Genomic DNA, 19165 nt, shown 5'->3' with positions numbered 1-19165 from the left:
TCTCACACACCCACACCCCTCATCTCACACACCCTCCCCAGGCATCAAGCACCCACTGCCATGGGAATGGGTGACCCGACACCTACTCCCACTCAACCGGTGACAGGTGGTGGAGGTCACGCATTCAGGGCCCTCAATCATATGGGTGACAGGGTGGGGGTGGGAGAGAGGCAGAGCGCGAGGCATGGGCAGTCAAGTTCAAAGCAACATGTGCAGGACATTCTGTGCGTGCACACGGAAATCAGTCAACGTGATTGCGATTACGACAGCCTTTCTTAAACGTTGGTTATTTTAGTGGTATTTTCTGATTTCCTCATTATTTGGAGAGTTTGTTGATAGAGTGAAACACGTTTGTGATAAAGTATCGTCAATGCTGCTGCAGAAACAACAGATTTGACAGAGATGTTTTAGCAGGACTATGAATAACGGCATGGTACTGTGCATGCATGCACATCAATTATCTGGCGTGGCATCTGATCTGGTAGTTGAGCTCAGTGACTTCACTGGTCACAGCCTGCTTTGCAGGAACCCCTCGGTTTTTAAAACTCACAGAGAGAAAAAATGAACTCTCTTTGTTCGAAATCCAACTGGATTGAACAAGAACTGATGGAATGGTACATGTAGGGGGAATTAGATGAGTCATGGAATGGTACATGAAGGGGGAATTAGATGAGTCATGGAGACAAAACACAAGTGTGTGTGGCTAGGTGAAATAAAAACAGCTTTCAAGGAAAAGTCATTATTCTAAAATATATGGAAAGTTGATGGAGAGTGGTGGGAGGTGATCCAGGATGGAAGGGGGTATAGATGGAAGTGTACCCAGAGAAACCCTCCTAAACCCGGCAATGGGCGCAGTGATATACAGGGTGGGTTGCAGGACCCTCTAGTGTGAGATAGCCCCCAGATGCAATCAGGCTGAAGGTCCCCATTCAACTCCTCTCCTCTCCCATCCCTCCCCCTCCCCTCTTTCCCTCCTACTCGCTCACTCTGTCCTCCATGCCTCTGCTGCAGTGGCTCTCCCTCCCCGCTCATTCCTCCCTGTGCCGGCTAGGGAGACACATACCGCCTGCTGCCTGCTGCCTGTCTGCCTGAGCTCCAGGCTCTGCTGTCCTTGCCGCTCCCTCCCCCCACATGCAGCTCTCCGTAAGGGGCAACGCTGACATCCCCCGACTGCCTCCACAGCTCCATTGCTCTGCGGTGCAGATGCTCGCTCTCTCTGAGTGACTTTTTTTTCCTCTCCTCTGCTTGCTCTAGCTCTCAGGCTGAGGGATTCAGCAGATAATCAGTGTGTCGGCGAGTGAGAGTGAGCGACTGAAGCAAAGAGAGAGAGAGAGAGTCTGGATCAGGTGCAAGAGCCTTCCCTTCGTCTGTCTCTTTCTGTTACTCTCTCTTTCAGTCTGCCTTCAGCCTGGCACATACAGAAGGGTAGACAGGACTCATAATCCAGAAATAAGCCATCAATTCACTCTCCTTCTCTGGGACTCACCGCAAAGGAGGGAGAAGAGGAGGGAGACACTCACAGCAGGACTTTGCAGACTGACAAGTCTTGCGTTTTTATTTCTTTGCTCGCTCTGCGTCCCACCTCACCCTGCCCCTCCCCTCTATCCCACCCGCACCCCTGCTTGCTCCAGCCAACACACACACACACCCAAAGTGTGTATCCAGGGGAGGACTGACAGACATACAGATAAACAGACGGACTGACAGATTGCCAGACGGACCCAGTAGGATATGGAGTCCAAAGGAAGCGGCAGGTTCACTATGTCCAGGTGTTTGCGTTCAGGAGACACCGTCCATGCCAGTGTTGTCGTCACACTTCTGCTCGGTGAGTCCAAAAGCTGACTTTATACTGGCATTTTTCGTCTCCTCTCTCTAACTCTCTCTTGCTCTATCCCTTTATCTCTCTCTCTCTCTCTCTCTCTCTCTCTCTCTCTGCACCCGTCTCCCTCCATCTACCCCTGGGGTGCCAGCCAAATCACTGCAGGTTCTGCCGAGCTTGCAGAAATGTGTCCGACGCCGGAGGACAGGGTTGCATGCTCATTTACTTGTTGCTTGTAAGGCGGGGGTTTATTTGCTTACACGGCTCATGCTTTTCTATATCGGGAGACCCAGAGTCATGTGTTTTAGCCAGGTCAGGGCAGCAAGTGCTGCATCTTGCTATTTCACTAAGAGAGTGAGTGGAGGGGGTGAATTTGAGATAGCAAGGCGTAGATCCAGAGTCAATAAGAGGATGCCGGTAACAATGGATCCTGTTTAGAGCAAGTGGAATTATGGGCACTGCCAATGGACCCTGTCAAGTCAATGAGTGTCATAATGTCCAATGTTTACATCTTTAGGGGGGAATGGAGGGAATGGTCCATGGGACAAGACAATATTCATCTAGATGAGGCAGTGGGATGGAATTTGTCATGTGAGGAACACAGTGTAGTTGTCAAAAGGCAGCCCTTTACGCTGTCTTCTCATCAGAGGAACCAGCGATGCAGATTCAACTACGCACTTCATTCTGTCACGGTACATTTACACATATCACTTAATCAGGGACATATTTTTCTTATACAGCTGACTGGATGAAGTGTAAGGTCTTACTACAGTGAGGGAAGTGTATAGGAATATATGGAGGAATATCTTATTTTGGGGGAAAATATATTTTGGGGAAAATACATTTTTTGGGGGGGAAAATATATTTAAATAAATCTTTTTTAAAGTCAGATAATGAGCAGGCTGGATCAATACCTACTCAAATCATAGGATATCCATCCATTCTCATTCTCCTCAGTTTTCGTCCTGCAATCTGTTTATTATCCTTTTAACGTGTTTTGTTTAGCTATGTACAGACTAGTGTGACCACTTAACAATGACCCAACAACCACATGGTACCCTACATTTGTATGTCTGGGTGATGTGGTATATTATGATACACATTGCTCTATAGGTTTGCTTTGTAGTAGAGTACCTGACTGCTTTCAACACATAGTGCTGTACAATGTACAGTAATACAATATAGTTACTCAAGCTTGAGAATCCACACATGATCATATCAGTTTGTTAACGCTAATTGTTAGCACCTACTGTAATATGGACACAATTCTTAGTGGGGTAACCCTAAGACTGCTCAGCATCTTTTGAGGTGAGTGCCTTATTGGCACTGACATCAACCCACCAATCAAACAAGAGCAAGGTCACAAGATTGCACAAAACATCTTAAAGCAAGTTTTTGAATCTAAATTAGCATACGATTCTAAGGAGGCTAACACAGCAGAGAGCTATCGGTAATAAATAGGCTTTTCATTTGCATATTTTTTTGAGATTGAATGTGACATGATATTAGATTAGATTATAGGACGTCCCTGTTAAGTAGCCTCTCTTGTCTGTGTGTATCCACGGCCAGTTTTCTCTGGATTCTCTTTCCGGCGGCAGGGGGGGGGGGGGGTTAATGTGCATGTTCGTATATAAACCCCTAGCGTATGGTGGATGGTTTAACCTCCAACAAAAAAGATTGGGTTCCAGGCCTATAGTAGGGCAAGCAAACACCCCCCCGAGCCATCCATCAGAGACCAGGGAAGGATTTATATTTTTGTTGGCATGTTTGTGTGCCTGTATGTCCCATATAATATCATTAGATCCTATGGTCATTCTACATTGGCAGAGTGGATAGAGAGACTACTAGACTACAGTATGAGAGATGTTAGCTGGTAGACTTGTTCTTTACATCAGGTGATGGATAGAAGGTCAGGGAATTAGGACATCCTAGTTGCACATCAGAATGTAGCCAAACACAAAACACAAAAACATGAGGCTTGAAGATGCGCTCTCAAACTTTAGTATAATTTCAGCCAGTAGTTTTGAAAGTGGTGCTCATGAGCCAACTCTGGTCCCCGTTTTGTGTGTACTACATCCTCCAATTGTGTACTATGTCATCCATTTCATATGATACATTACGTCCTGAATTTCTTTTTAAGTTTTTTTTTTGGAATTTGTATTAAGTTACAAATCCAATTTGTGCTATATGTTACAAATTTGTTGTGCTTAATTAAAGATGCAATATGTAACTTTTTGGGCGACCTGACGAAATTCAGAAAGAAATGTGAGATTTGTCATTCTCGTTGAAAGCAAGTCTAAGAAGTGGTAGATCTGTTCTATGTGTGCTATTCCTATGCTTCTTGTTCTTAAGTTTAGTATTTTGCGTCTTTTACTTTCGGTTCTGTACACCAGCTTGAAACAGCTGAAACATTTTTGGAGGGGATTATTGAACAAATATTTCACAGCAGTTTAGATGGTACTTTGATTGTGTCACGACGTGACCCTTTTGGGTGTATATCGTGGCTCCTCCCCTCTCCCACTCTCTCTCCCACCTCAGGTTTTACAACGGTCATAAATTCCTGGTAGAAACTCTCTTTGCTGCCATGGAATATTGAGAGGAAAGAAACCTCTGGGAGACTAAAGAGCTTCTCTGGCCAAAACTCCCATGGTCCGTGGGTATTTTATGTCAAAGATGTTTTATTTTGTGACATCAGGAAGTAGGAGGCAGTAGGACAAGATAACGATATCTCTGGAAGTGTACCTTCCTCAGTTATTAGTTTTCTACCTGAATGTTGTGTAAAATATATGATTCAATATGAAACTATTTGTGAGAAGATGTAATGTGATGTTGTCCTTTTAAACAAGATAATTGTTTAGGTATAAAGTTTTAACTAGCCAGTGGCCACGCCCCCGTGACACCAGACATTACATTAGGCATCATGGTACAGCCCCTTCTTCTATAAAACCAACTTCCGACAACATTTACATTAGACAGCGTGCCACCGCTGACAAACAGTTTAAAACTACAAGACCAGAAAAGCTTGAAGCGGTGGCTACATGTTGGAATGGATAAGAAAATGTACAAACTAAAGTCAGAGAACATCAAGACAGAGTCCCCACGTTGAAATGACTACAACACGATAGACCATGAGACCAGAAAAGTATGGAGTGGTAGCTACATGTCAAATGGTTACGAACTACAACTCTACAGGCCGAGGAGACCATACAGCATGTAGCGTTGGTACACGGCTAGAAATTGTGAAACTCTAAACCATTTCCACAGCAGGAGCAAATCTTAGATGAGGCCTTTTCAGTCTGTAGCTGGAAATGTACATAGCCTAGGACGAAGAATACGACAACCGCCAAAACACCTATTCTCTGCCTGACGTATCCATTAGGAACGCAACCAGAGACTTTTCTGTCGACTCTCTCCAGCAGATGGACCGGCGACCACAGAGAGAGACAACAAGACATGCGCACGTAAATATGTCAATTGCAATTTATTTTCGAATTGAGCGGTTGTTCATATTTAAAGTATTAGCCATTTCTATGGGTGTAGATATCAGCTATGAGTCTCCAACACTTGAGCATTCCACACCCCCTTTCCTTTATCTACCAAGCCGTCATATCGGTTTCGTCCACTAGGGACTTTTCCTTGGGTCATGTTTAGTACCCAATGCATAACTAATGGTGTGTTTATCATGCATTTCTGTGATTGATTAAGTTCGTTAGAAAATAAATAATTAAGCCAATTTGTATGTCGCTGATTCATGATTCTATGCTAGGGTTCGTTCAGATATCTAAGGGTTTGCGACATTCAGTAATGAGACTGATGAAGTACAATTCATTAATAAGCGACTGTTTTGATAATATATGAAAATATCTGAAGAGTTGTATTTGGGAAAATTACACAATACAAACAACATTTTTTCTGTGGTGCCCCGACATTCTATTCAATTAAAGTTACATGATTAGTTTAATCACGTAATTAAATTACACATAGAGGGGGAAAAAAATCACCTTTATTTAACCAGGTAGGCCAGCGATTGGTAAGCTGCTCTGACTGCTGACGCTTATAGTTAGTGAGTTAGATATAAGTCTCCAACTTCAGTGATGTTTGCAATTCGTTCCAGTCATTGGCAGCAGAGAACTAGAAGGAAAGGCAGCCAAAGTAGGTGTTGGATTTGGGGATGACTAGTGAAATATATCTGCTGGAATGCGTGCTACGGGTGGGTGTTGCTATGGTGACCAGTGAGCTGAGATAAGACGGAGCTTTACCTAGCAAAGACTTATAGATGACCTGGAGCCAGTGGGTTTGGCGATGAATATGTAGCGAGGACCAGCCAACGAGAGCATACAGGTCGCAGTGGTGGGTAGTATGTTGTGAAATAGGATGCCGATTCTAGATTTAACTTTGGATTGGAGATGCTTAATGTGAGTCTGGAAGGAGAGTTTACAGTCTAGCCAGACACCTAGGTATTTATAGCTGTCCACATACTCTAAGTTGGAACCGTCCAGAGTAGTGATGCTAGTCAGTTGGGCAGTTGTGGGCAGCAATCGGTTGAAGAGCATGCTTTTTGTTTTACTAACATTTAAGAGCAGTTGGAGGCCACGGAAGGAGTGTTGTATGGCGTTGAAGCTCGTTTGGAGGTGTGTTAACACAGTGTCCAAAGAAGTGCCAGATGTATACCGAATAGTGTCATCTGCTTAGTGGTGGATCAAAGAATCACCCGCAGCAAGAGCAACGTCATTGATATAAACAGAGAAAAGAGTTGACCCAAGAATTGAACCCTGTGGCACCCCCATAGAGACTGCCAGAGGTACGGACAACAGGCCTTCCGATTTTACACACTGAACTCTATCTGAGAAATAGTTAGTTAACCAGGCGAGGCAGTCATTAGAGAAACCAAGGCTGTTGAGTCTACCAATAAGAATACTTTGATTGACAGAGCCTTGGCCAGGTCGATGAAGGCAACTGCACAGTACTGTCTTTTATCAATGGTGGTTATGAAATCGTTTAGGACCTTGAGTGTGGCTGAGGTGCACCCGTGACCAGCTAGGAAACCAGATTGCATAGCGGAGAAGGTACGGTGGGATACAAAATGGTTGGTGATCTGTTTGTTCACTTGGCTTTCGAAGACTTTAGAAAGGCAGGGCAGGATGGTATAGGTCTGTAACAGTTTGAGTCTAGAGTGTCTCCCCCTTTGAAGACGGGGATGTCAGCGACCGATTTCCAATTGATTTGATAATGTACAGTCTTCACATTTAATGGTAGTCAACGTCACGACAACTATCTACATTCTGAATGCTTGTTTTGTCACATAAACTGAAATTATGCAAACTATTTGCATTTTTGCAACGAGGAAATGGCAGGGCAATTTCTGCATATTGCACCTTTAAGATCCTGGAGTGCATCTTTACGAAGGGCTGTGCAGTCCTGATGAAAAACCAGGCCCCTTCTCATCTGTGTGTTTGTTTGCACTAGAAGTGAGAGAGCAGGGGTGAAATAGCCAACATCTTTTCTGGCATTACCAACTTCATCTATTTTTCTTGTAAGTCTAATGGAGAAAAACAACTCTCAGCCTCAGAAAGACCAATGGGTAATTAACGTAGGGTAGAGTGGGGTAAGTTGAGCAAATTTTTTTTTTACATTGGGTTTATCAATGCACCGGCAGAGCAGAGATGCTACATCTCGTAAGACGAGGGGTGTGGGTGTGTGTGTATTCTTGTCAATAACAGCTGGTGCGCAATGTCTAATATTAAATAAGTCTCAAGGTATTGCTCGCCTGAGGTAGAGTATCTTATGATAAGCTGTAGACCACACTGTCTACCAAGCGAGTTCTCATCTATATTATTAGTAGCCATCTATTTACCACCACAGAACAATGCTGGCACTAAGACCGCACTCAACCAACTCTATAGGGCCATAAGCAAACAACAAAATGCTCATCCAGAAGTGGCGCTCTTAGTGACCAGGAACTTTAAAGCAAACAAACTTAAATCAGTTTCATCAAATTTTTACCAGCATGTCATGTGCAACCAGAGGGGAAAAAAACTCTACACCACCTTTACTCCACACACAGAGATGGATACAAATGCGGATGCTACGCTACAGGACTGTTTTGTTAGCACAGACTGGAATATGTTCCGGGATTCATCCAATGGCATTGAGGAGTATACCACCTCAGTCATCGGCTTCATCAATAAGTACATCGACGGCGTCGGCCCCACAGTGACCGTACGTACATATCCCAACCAGAAGTCATGGATTACAGGCAACATCCACATTGAGCTAAAGGCTGGAGCTGCCGCTTTCAAAGAGCGAAACACTAATCCGGCTATGCCCTCAAACAAATCAAATCAAATCAAATGTATTTATATAGCCCTTCGTACATAAGCTGATATCTCAAAGTGCTGTACAGAAACCCAGCCTAAAACCCCAAACAGCAAGCAATGCAGGTGTAGAAGCACGGTGGCTAGGAAAAACTCCCTAGAAAGGCCAAAACCTAGGAAGAAACCTAGAGAGGAACCAGGCTATGTGGGGTGGCCAGTCCTCTTCTGGCTGTGCCGGGTGGAGATTATAACAAAACATGGTCAAGATGTTCAAATGTTCATAGATGACCAGCATGGTCGAATAATAATAAGGCAGAATAGTTGAAACTGGAGCAGCAGCACAGTCAGGTGGACTGGGGACAGAAAGGAGTCATCATGTCAGGTATTCCTGGGGCATGGTCCTAGGGCTCAGGTCCTCCGAGAGAGAGAAATAAAGAGAGAATTAGAGAGAGCATATGTGGGATGGCCAGTCCTCTTCTGGCTGTGCCGGGTGGAGATTATAACAGAACATGGCCAAGATGTTCAAATGTTCATAAATGACCAGCATGGTCGAATAATAATAAGGCAGAACAGTTGAAACTGGAGCAGCAGCACAGCCAGGTGGACTGGGGACAGCAAGGAGAAACCAGGAGACACTGTGAGAAACAAACCATCAAACAAGCAAAGCGTCAATACAGGATTAAGATTGAATCCTACTACACCGGCTCTTACTCTCATCGAATGTGGCAGGGCTTGACAACTATTACGGACTACAAAGGGAAACCCAGACGTGAGCTGCCCAGTGACACGAGCCTACCAGACGAGCTAAATGCTTTTTATGCTCGCTTTCAGGCAAGCAACACTGAAGCATGCACGAGAACATCAGCTGTTCTGGATGACTGTGTGATAACACTCTCGGTAGCTGATGTGAGCAAAACCTTTAAACAGGTCAACATTCACAAAGCCACGGGGCCAGATGGATTACCAGGGCGTGTACTCAAAGCATGCGCAGAACAACTGGCAAGTGTCTTCACTGACATTTTCAACCTCTCCCTGACTGAGTCTGTAATACCTACATGTTTCATGCAGACCACCATAGCCCCTGTGCCCAAGGAAGGTAAACTGCCTAAATGATTACCGCCCCATAGCCCTCACGTCGGTAGCCATGAAGTGCTTTGAAATGCTGGTCATGGCTCACATCAACAGCATCCTCCCAGATACCCTAGACCCACTCCAATTCGCAGACCACCCCAACAGATCCACAGATGACGCAATCTCATTCGCACTCCACACTGCCCTTTCCCACCTGGACAAAAGGAACACCTATGTGACAATGTTGTTCATTGACTAAAGCTCAGCATAGTAACTATGGTTTTGGTACTATGGTGACAACACCATAGTGCCCACGAAGTGCACCACTAGGCTAAGGACCCCGGGACTAAACACCTCAGATCCACAGACGAACTTTGAAAGTTTCTTCAAGTGTAGTCACAGAAGCCACCAAGCACTATGATGAAACTGACTGCCACGAGGACCGCCACAACAAAGGAAGGCCAAGAGTTACCTATGCTGCAGAGGATACTTCTATTAGAGTTACCAGCCCAAATAAATGCTTTGCAGATTTCCAGTAACAGACACATCTCAACATCAACTGTTCAGAGGACACTGCGTGAATCAAGCCTTTATGGTCGAATTTCTGTAAAGAAACCACTACTAAAGGACACCAATAAGAAGAAGAGACTTGCTTGGTCCAAGAAACACGTGCAGTGGTCATTAGACCGGTGGAACTCTGTCCTTTGGTCTGATGAGTCCAAATTTGAGAGTTTTGGTTCCAACCACCGTGTCTTTGTGAGATGCAGAGTAGGTGAATGGATTATCTCGGCATGTGTGGTTCTCACCTTGAAGCATGGAGGAGTTGTGATGGTGTGGGGGGTGCTTTGCTAGTGACACTGTCAGTGATTTATTTAGAATTCAAGGCACACTTAACCAGCATGACTACCACAGCATTCTGCAGCTATACGCCATCCCATCTGGTTTACACTTCGTGGGACTTTCATTTATTTTTCAACAAGACAATGACCCAAAACACACCTCCAGGCTGTGTAAGGGCTATTTAACCAAGATGGAGAGTGATGGAGTGCTGCATCAGATGACCTGGCCTCCACAATCACCCAACCTCAACCCAATTGAAATGGTTTGGGATGAAATGGACCGCAGAGTGAAGGAAAAGCAGCCAACAAGTGCTCAGTATATGTGGGTAATTCTTCACAACTGATGGAAAACCATTCCTCATAAATCTTGTTGAGTGAATGCCAAGAGTGTGCAAAAATGTCATCAAGGCAAAGGATGGCTACTTTGAAGAATCTAAAATATATATTATATTTTAATTTGTTGAAACACTTTTTTGCTTACTACATAATTCCATATGTGTTATTTCATAGTTTTGATGTCTTCACTATTGTTCTACAATGTAGAAAATAGTACAAATAAAGAAAAACCCTTGAATGAGTAGGTGTGTCCAAACTTTTGACTGGTTCTGTATGTATTTATATTCTGACATTGATCGTATTGATATTTACTAATTCATTCCTTTCAATGTTTTGTTTTGTACTGTGCGTACTGTTTTGTTCTGTGGAGCTGGCATCCCAAGCATTTCGCTGCACCTGCGATAGCATCTGCTAAATATCTGCACGTGACCAAGAACATTGGATTTGATTAGATTATACATTTTTTTAAATTCTAAGCGTGTATTTTTAACTTGAAGCTCCATTCAGCTCCCCTTATATGAAAGTCAAGTTTACAGGATCAGACTGGGCGGATATGTGGTTGGGTCTGCGATCAGATAACGTTGACCATTACCAAGGCATTGAATTCCTGGAGGGGGTAGTGATGCTTTATCTCTGAAATAGCCATGTAAACTACCCCGGTGGATATCTGTTGGATGTCTGTCGCGTAGCTAAAAATATAGTTGATTTTAAGCCGTTCAAATCATGTACACACACATGACGTCCATTAAATACCTGGGGTTTATTGACTCCTGAGATAATGCACTGGCATGCCAAGTCTTGGGAGGTCAAGACTTTGATCATGTATTATGGTGTAGCATATGACTCTAGGGGTTACAATGGGGGAAGGGGGGGTTCAGGGGGGTCCTTTCTCTTCCTAGCTCCACCTGTCCTCTTAGCCCCACTATAACTAAGGGTCTGGCCTTTTTAGAGGTTCTTTGGTACGGCTTGTGATGATGGCATTTTAAAGTTGTTGTGAATGGAAATGGCGTTGGGAAGGGATGTGTTTGTGTGTGTGTGCGCGTGTGTGTGCGTTCGTGTCCGTGTGTCTGTGAGCGCGTGAATGCTTGCGTGTAGGTTAACAATTGTGTGTAAATGTTTGTTTGCATTTAAGTGCTGAGGCATGTGCATTTAATGATCGCTGTGTGTGACAAGTGTGACGCGGGTGTTATAGAAAGGGTGTCCTGGTTATGAGCTCGTGACGTCTTGTTGATCCACAGATTAGTCTGGACTGTGCCACGGTCATGGGGCGGGCCGGCAGCACCAGGTGTTCAACCCGTACTCGTCTTAAGCTACCCTTGCTAATACCTACATCCACACCCCGATCTGATGTCATAACCTCTTCAGACACACGCCACCCTTACAGGCCGAATAGTTACTACAGCCCTGCCAAAACCGTAAGAATCCCCCCCCACACACACACACACACACACACACACACACACACACACACACAGGCAGGCAAGCACAGGTAGAGTGAGAGCGAGTGACACGCAGTTTTGAATGTCATCAACCCTCACCCACATACAGATATGTACTCCCCAGACCACACGCAGACACTCAGCACTCCTCCCCTGTGTAGTGTTACTGCACCGTGCTGACGGCCTGTGCATAGCAATGTGTTGTAATACTAACACCATGTGCGGGCATCGTTTGCGACATTGAAGTACATGGATTAGCGTGTAACAATAGACTCCTTGCTGTGGTCCGTGGTTACAATGTGAGACCGAAACACTGCAGTGGCACTTGTTTTTGTATTGCACACCTGCTGAGGGGATGATTTGAATTGCTGCACTAAAATCACCGGTGGTTGGGCCATTTAGATTAACAGGAGGGTTATGTATGTCAAGGTTGTGAGGGCGTGCTTGACGACTTCATGAATTAAGGTACCTCGGGAGAATAAGTTCGATTGTAATTTATTTGAACTAGGACTGCATCAATGTTTTTCTTGGATATTTCCTAAAAACCAGTCCAAATGAACCAGAAAGACATTTATAGCAGTTCAATTTTCCTTTTGTATGAAGGGTACGTTCTAGTAATCGTCAAGAGATTTCCCATGTAGGTTACAAGGGAAATGAGTTATGCCTGTAAATTGAGAGCCTGAATGCAGCACATAGAAGGTATACACCGAAGGGTCACGGCTGGGGAGTTGATTGAAGGCAGATGTTTGAATGAATTCCTATCCCTGGGGTTGGTGGGCGCTTGCTATGCTGTGTGGGTCTATTGTGGACTTGAATTCGTGTGTCTTCCTGTTTTGAAATAAGTTGAACAATGCCTCATGTGTGCTAACACAGTATGGCACAGTCCCACTGGAATTGGAAACCATTTCTAAAGATAACGATAAAGGATGATGCTCAACAAAAAATGCTTAGATAAATTATCTCTATAATGGCATCCAGAACCATTATGCTCCGCGTTCCGTGTTCTATGATTAGATCACAGCTAAAGGTAGACTTGGCAACCTCGATTGACTCTTCTCAAAGTGGCAATGCCCAAAGGGAGGGCACATATTGGGAAATTAGAGAAATCCAAATTCTGTTCTTGTTCTAATGGGAGTCTGATGTCATTATGTGGTGCTGCTGTTTCGGTTCGTTTCTTCGTTTCCTTGTCTTTCGCCAGTGTAGCTGAAGCAATGTCACCCACAGTGATCCAAGAATAATGTCCTCCACTCTGCACTGTGCTTTGGTGTGCTGTAGCTGAGGGGAGCAGTATGCCTGTAAGAGGGCCAGAGAGAGAGAGAGAGAGAGAGAGAGAGAGGCCTGCTGCACAGGCTGAGTGTACTTATTGTACTTCACTGCTCTACTCAGGCTGAGGTTAAGGCTCATTCTCAGGTCTACGGAGTGACTCACAGGTTTCTGTCCGACTGCGTTATAAAACCGCCGGATGCGTTTCCGTATGCCTACTCCTGTAGTCACTAAGCGGAGGGCTGAAGGGACCAGCGCCAGGCTAAGGCCAAGCGGCCACTAGTAAATGCGCATGGAGAGGAAGATGGAGGAAGAGAGGGTCAGAGAAATTGAATGAGAGAGGCTTAACTTAGTGAAGAAGTAGGAACGTGAAGGGGGAAGTAGGAGAGGGATGAGAGACTACAGAAACAGATGCCTTGTACCAGAGCTTAGTTACTTTAGGAGCTCCCATGAAAGAACGGATAAATAAAAGTTTGAGTGGAAATAGTCTTCCCCAGTGTCTGACCAAGCCTGTAGAGACACGTGGTGGGCACTCCTGCCACGAAGAAGAGGGAGACGAGGGGAGGAGAGACTAGAGGAAAAGGGAGAACCAAGGGCAGATTAATTATTAACCGACTGAGTTTTTAATGCAATGTGAAGGGATGCATAGGGCAGGGGTGAGGAGAGGAGGAACAGCTAGATAGAGATTCTGAGTGATGGTGGCTCCGAGGTCAAAGAGGCAGGAGAGGCAGAATGGTTGAGATGGGGAAGAGAGGGGAAGGGACAGGTGGAGTCCATTACTCAACTAAGAATGATGAATAGGGGATAGCGAAGTCAACGGAGGGCGGTGAGATCTCACACGTGAGCTCCTCCTCATGTTCTTTTGAGAGTGCATCAGTCCAATGGCCACTTCCTGGGTTGTGAACAGGCAGTTCAGATGGGGAGGTTTTTGAGAAGGGTGTCCTTTCTTTTTTCCCAACTTCCTTGGAATAGAAATTACAACATAAGTTTGAATGGAGCATCTGACAGGAAGTTCCAGGTCAGCAGTTACTTTATATCAGTGATCAGTCCCCGGACGAGAGATAAATGCCAAAAGGATGAGACTAGGAATATAATCCGGCCTTGTACCCACACAAACCTCTGCCTTTGTGGCTCATTTTTGGAATAACTGATCTAACTTTAGTAACTGGTATTTCCGCTTGGTTATCGGATGTGTGTATTTGTGTGTGTGTGTGTGTCTGTGTGTGGGTGGGTGGGGAAGGGGAAGGGGAGGTCGAGGATAGCTGTTCTTGATTTAGTCTGAGATTAGCATGAGGTATCACAGCTGTGATGCATTCACAAGGGCCTCTAAGGGAATCAGGAGAGGACAGAGGGGCTACGAGTTTGGGTTGCTAGTCTAGACATGTATCTTAGAGGACAAACAAGTAAACGCCTCACAGAGACGCAGACAGGCAAGTTTAAGTATTTAGACGCACACACACACACACACACACCACATGCTTAAAAATGTGCTTAGTCATGATATGAGCACCACAGTAGACACTAGCTCTTAAACTTCAAGGCAAATAACACGTATCAGGTGAGCAGAAATATTCTTCATTCAATGGATATCACAGGGTTGTAAAACAGTAATGTAAAACTCTCAGACTACGGTAACAGCAGTGTCACCACAATTTCAAGTTGACTGCATCAACAGACTAAACAGTATGCTGAGTCAGGGCTAATGGATGAGGAGTCAAGCCTTTTCTATAAAGTCCACGGGAGGCCTCTCTCTCTCTCTCTCGCTCTCTCTCTCACTCTCTCTCTCTGTCTCTGTCTCTTTCTGTGTGTGTGTGTGTGTGTGTGTGTGTGTGTGTGTGTGTGTGTGTGTGTGTGTGTGCGTGCGTGCGTGCGTGCGTGCGTGTGTGCGTGCGTGCGTGCGTGTGTGCGTGCCTGCGTGTGACAAAGTGATGGGAGGTGATATATTTGCCAGGCAGCAGGCAGGTAGTTGAGACTGATAAGCAGAAAAGTGGTTCTTTAAAATCAAAACCACTGAGAGATTAGTCCTGTCCTGCCCTCCAGGGACCCACAGCACACGCACACACACGTGACTGACCGGCCGTGCTGTCCCCAACCTAGCTAGCCCAGCACTGCTGGCATCACACAGCTTATAGCTGCCTCAGAGCCCTTGAGGGCCAACATCAACAACACCACAATACCACTATGAATTGTGTAAAGATGAGGAGTAGATGAGCAGGGAGTATGGGACAAAGAGGAGGGAAATAGAGTGCCAGGAAGAGAGAGAGAGAGAGAGAGAGAGCGAGAGAGAAGGAGGCAGAGAGAGAAACAGAATATATTGAGCCGCTGCAGCATTACTTTGCTGCATTACAGAGAGAGAGAGAGAGAGAGAGAGAAAGGGAGGGAGGGATATATTGCGATGCTGACCAGGGAAGTGTGCGGGCATGCAAGTGTTTGTGTGTACCGTATGTCTATGCATGTGCATCCCTAGAAATAGGTAAGGGAGAAGGGAGAATACCAGGGAAGGCAAACGTGAAGTAGTACAAAATAGGGAGGTTAGTTTGTTTTGCATCCGCCAGCTTCCTCTCAGGTACCCCTCGCTCATTCTCCCTCTGCTTCCATTAGTCATTTCCCTCTGCTGAAGTGTGATTGATGCTAGCCTCTGTCATTCTCAACCTCTGTCATTCTTAGCCACGGCGGCCCAGTAAAAAGAACAATCTGCCAAGATGTGACAGTGGATTGGATGGGTATAAACTATATGCCAATAGCTCCAACTAGCCCTCTAGGTGGAATTCACACCATATTGATTACACAATGCGGATGACAGGGTTAGAGTTCAGATGCAATTTAAATAGAGTCTAGGGACTAGGTGTTAGGGGCTAGGGGTTAGGAGCTAGGTGTTAGATTTCAGATGGGATATTCATAAAGTATGATCTAATGTGGTAATTGCCTCAGTTAATCGATGCAATTAATGATCTGTTGAATTGTTAATTGTTTTTCTTAGCAAGTTGCTTTAAAATAGCTGATCAATCACAGCCAAGGACAACTCTTTTAATAATCATGAGGCTGTATTGCCATTCATTGGAACAGCATATTTTCTGTTGATCTGCAATAAATTACAGTATACTGAACAAAAATATAAACGCAACATGCAACAATTCTACTGAGTTACAGGTCATGTAAGGAAATCAGTCCATTGAAGTAAATTAAGTAGGCCCTAATCTATGGGATTCACATGACTGGGCAGAGGCGCAGTCATGGGTGGGCCTGGGAGGGCATATGCCCACACACTGGGGAGCCAGGCCCAGCCAATCAGAGTGAGTTTTTCCCTAAAAAAGGGCTTAATTACAGACAGAAATACTCCTTGGTTTCATCAGCTGTCTGTGTGGCTGGTCTCAAATGATCCCACAGGTGAAGAAGCCGGAGGTAAAGGTCCTGGGCTCGTGTGGATTCACGTGCTCTGCGGTTGTGAGGCCGGTTGGACATACTGCCAAATTCTCTAAAATGACGTTGGAGGTGGCTTATGGTAGAGAAATTAACATGAAATTATCTAAACAACAGCTCTGGTGGACGTTCCTGCAGTCAGAATGCCAATTGCAATTTCCCTCAAAACTGCACATTTTAGAGTGGCCTTTTATTGTCCCCAGCGCAAGGTGCACCTGTGTAATGATCATGCTGTTTAATCAGCTTCTTGATATGCCACACCTGTCAGGTGGATGGATTATCTTGGCAAAGGAGAAATGCTCACCAACAGGGATGTAAACAAATTTCTGCACAAACTTTAAGAGAAATACGCTTTCTGTGCGTATGGAATATTTCTGGGATATTTCATTTTAGCTTATGAAACATGGGATCCAACACTTTACATGTTGCATATATCTTTTTGTTCAGTATAGAAAATGGAAATAGGTCAATGCCACTAACAAGTTGAATGCATTTTCTACAAACACAAACACACCCATCCCCCATACAGCCATCATCCTTTGACACACAAACACAACCATTCACCACTGCAGCCACCATCCTTCGACACACAAACCCCCCTCCCAGCTTCCCATCATGAAGACATCTTATTTTTATGCATCATCATCACCTCTCTGTGGACCACAGAGCCGTGACACCCGCTGAAATGTGAACACTCCTATCGTAATAGGCATCACTAACGATGAATTGTTCCATAATGGCACACATCCACCGGTCAGAGTGAAAATGAGCCATTCAAAAGCTTCGGCTATATACAGCACCATTGACCTTGGAGCTGAAAGAGAGGCTTCATCTCAGCATAGGGAAGGAAAACTAGAGCCTTGGTGGGACTGGGCTAGTTTTGGCTGGACTAGGTGGGACTGTGCTAAGTGGGGCTGGGCTAGGTGGGACTGGGCTGGGCTGGCTCCAGATGGAGCCTGTGCATTGGACATACCTCCAACCCCACCATAACTGCAGCCTTAAAGGACACCTTTATAATAGACGGGTGGGTTGTCCACCAACATAAAAGCATTAGATGCATTAGAAATCTTAACGCAAGCTGTTCGGTCCAAAACAGATTCACAAATCATGGGAATTTGTCGTGCTATGTAGATGTTGTCTCCCTCCGAGGCTCATGTTGCTAGGCAACAGTTGCCTTAGCAGGCCTGCTCCCTCCATAGCTAAAGCCAGTTTGAGAAACATGCTAGCAAACATTTGTGCTATGAAACTCAATTAATACTGCACTCTGAACCACACAACTTCTTTGCTAGATTCATAATAGTGTTGTTAGTCAAAGACAGGAAAGTTTATTTCAAAATGTGATGTAGTTGTATTGATATTTACAGCTGTTGTTGGTAAGTAATGAATCTGCTAGCTTCTGACATTACTGCATCTTTAATAAAAGCAGTCAATGGGTTACTAAAAGAGCTCTACCTATTGATTGGTAGAAGCTATTCCTGTTCTGCTTTCAGATTTCAAAATCAGAGAGGTAGAGGAAGATTTAATATGCTCTAAGTTTTGTCTGACTTGTTGGTGGAGTGGTCAAAATGGTAGTTGTTTGGAAAAAGTTGAGGGAAATGTATTTTTATTTTATTTATTTTATTTCACCTTTATTTAACCAGGTAGGCAAGTTGAGAACAAGTTCTCATTTACAATTGCGACCTGGCCAAGATAAAGCAAAGCAGTATTAATGCAATTACTAAAACAGCTGTATCGATAGATTGGTAACAGATCATGTTCCAATTTCAGATTTGAAAGCAATTGTTGTCTTGGCAAAGTGGCCGACGTAGCTGATTTGTGTCAAAAATTGCACTATAAACTGGATGGTTCGAGTCCTCAATATTGATTGGCTGACAGCCATGGTATATCAGACCGTATACCACGGGTATGACAAAACATGTATTTCTACTGCTCTAATAAGAGCAATAAGGCATCTCGGGGGTTTGTGGTATATGGTCAATATACCACGGCTAAGGGCTGTATCCAGGCGCTCCGTGTTGCGTCGTGCATAAGAACAGCCCTTAGTTGTGGTATATTGGCCATACCACACCCCCTCGTAATTGTTGCATTTACAGTGAATGGAACGTTGAAAGTGATGATGTCACAATGAGGCCTTTAGAATGGTGAGGAAATCCTTTGAAAGTGGATGGAGGACAAAAGAAAAGACAAAAAAGTTTCATAGCTTAAAAAGTATCAAATACGGTATATCGTAACGTTTTATACAAGCAACTCAGTCCAGACCAGTCTGCACGTTTTGAAGTTTGATTGACATTTCTAGATGAAATGGTGTAAGAGGAATAGCGTGCTAATGAAAAAAATATAATGAGAAGAAAGTATGCAGATGATTTAGCGTGGGGACTCTTGCTTTGCATGCCCCATTAGCTAGCTGAAACAAGCCATCTGCATTCATGCTCCTAGTCGTTGTTGCTAGCTATCTGACTGATCAGAGTAACAACAATTACAGAGCCTTTTTCATTTTTGTTGTGGCGTTGCCAACCCACTAGCCTGGGTGCAAGTCTGTTTCTGCGAACATTCCACTCCTTGCACTCCGTCTCATGTGCCATGTGTGGAGTGGAATGTTAGCAGAAAAAGACTGGTACCCAGGCTACCAACCCAGCCTTCTATTGGCAATTATCATCACATCAC

General features: G+C 44.6%; 1 protein-coding gene across 2 annotated transcripts in view; it reads left to right on the top strand.

Annotated features, from left to right (window-relative positions):
* Nucleotides 1-1004: 1004 nt before the first annotated feature.
* LOC139385499 (sodium channel, voltage-gated, type IV, beta a) overlaps nucleotides 1005-19165 on the top strand; it is a 27458-nt gene continuing 9297 nt past the window's right edge. Inside the window, exon 1 of one of the 2 annotated variants that reach the window (XM_071130603.1) lies at nucleotides 1005-1825. In XM_071130603.1, coding sequence (XP_070986704.1) covers nucleotides 1732-1825 — 94 coding nt within the window. In that variant the 5' untranslated portion in view covers nucleotides 1005-1731. The remainder of the gene's footprint in view (nucleotides 1826-19165) is intronic. The other variant, XM_071130602.1, reaches the window with a different exon arrangement.

The sequence above is a fragment of the Oncorhynchus clarkii genome, chromosome 27 (genome assembly GCF_045791955.1).
Source record: "Oncorhynchus clarkii lewisi isolate Uvic-CL-2024 chromosome 27, UVic_Ocla_1.0, whole genome shotgun sequence".
Classification (NCBI taxonomy): Eukaryota; Metazoa; Chordata; class Actinopteri; order Salmoniformes; family Salmonidae; genus Oncorhynchus; species Oncorhynchus clarkii.
This window is presented reverse-complemented; position numbering and strand designations above follow the sequence as displayed.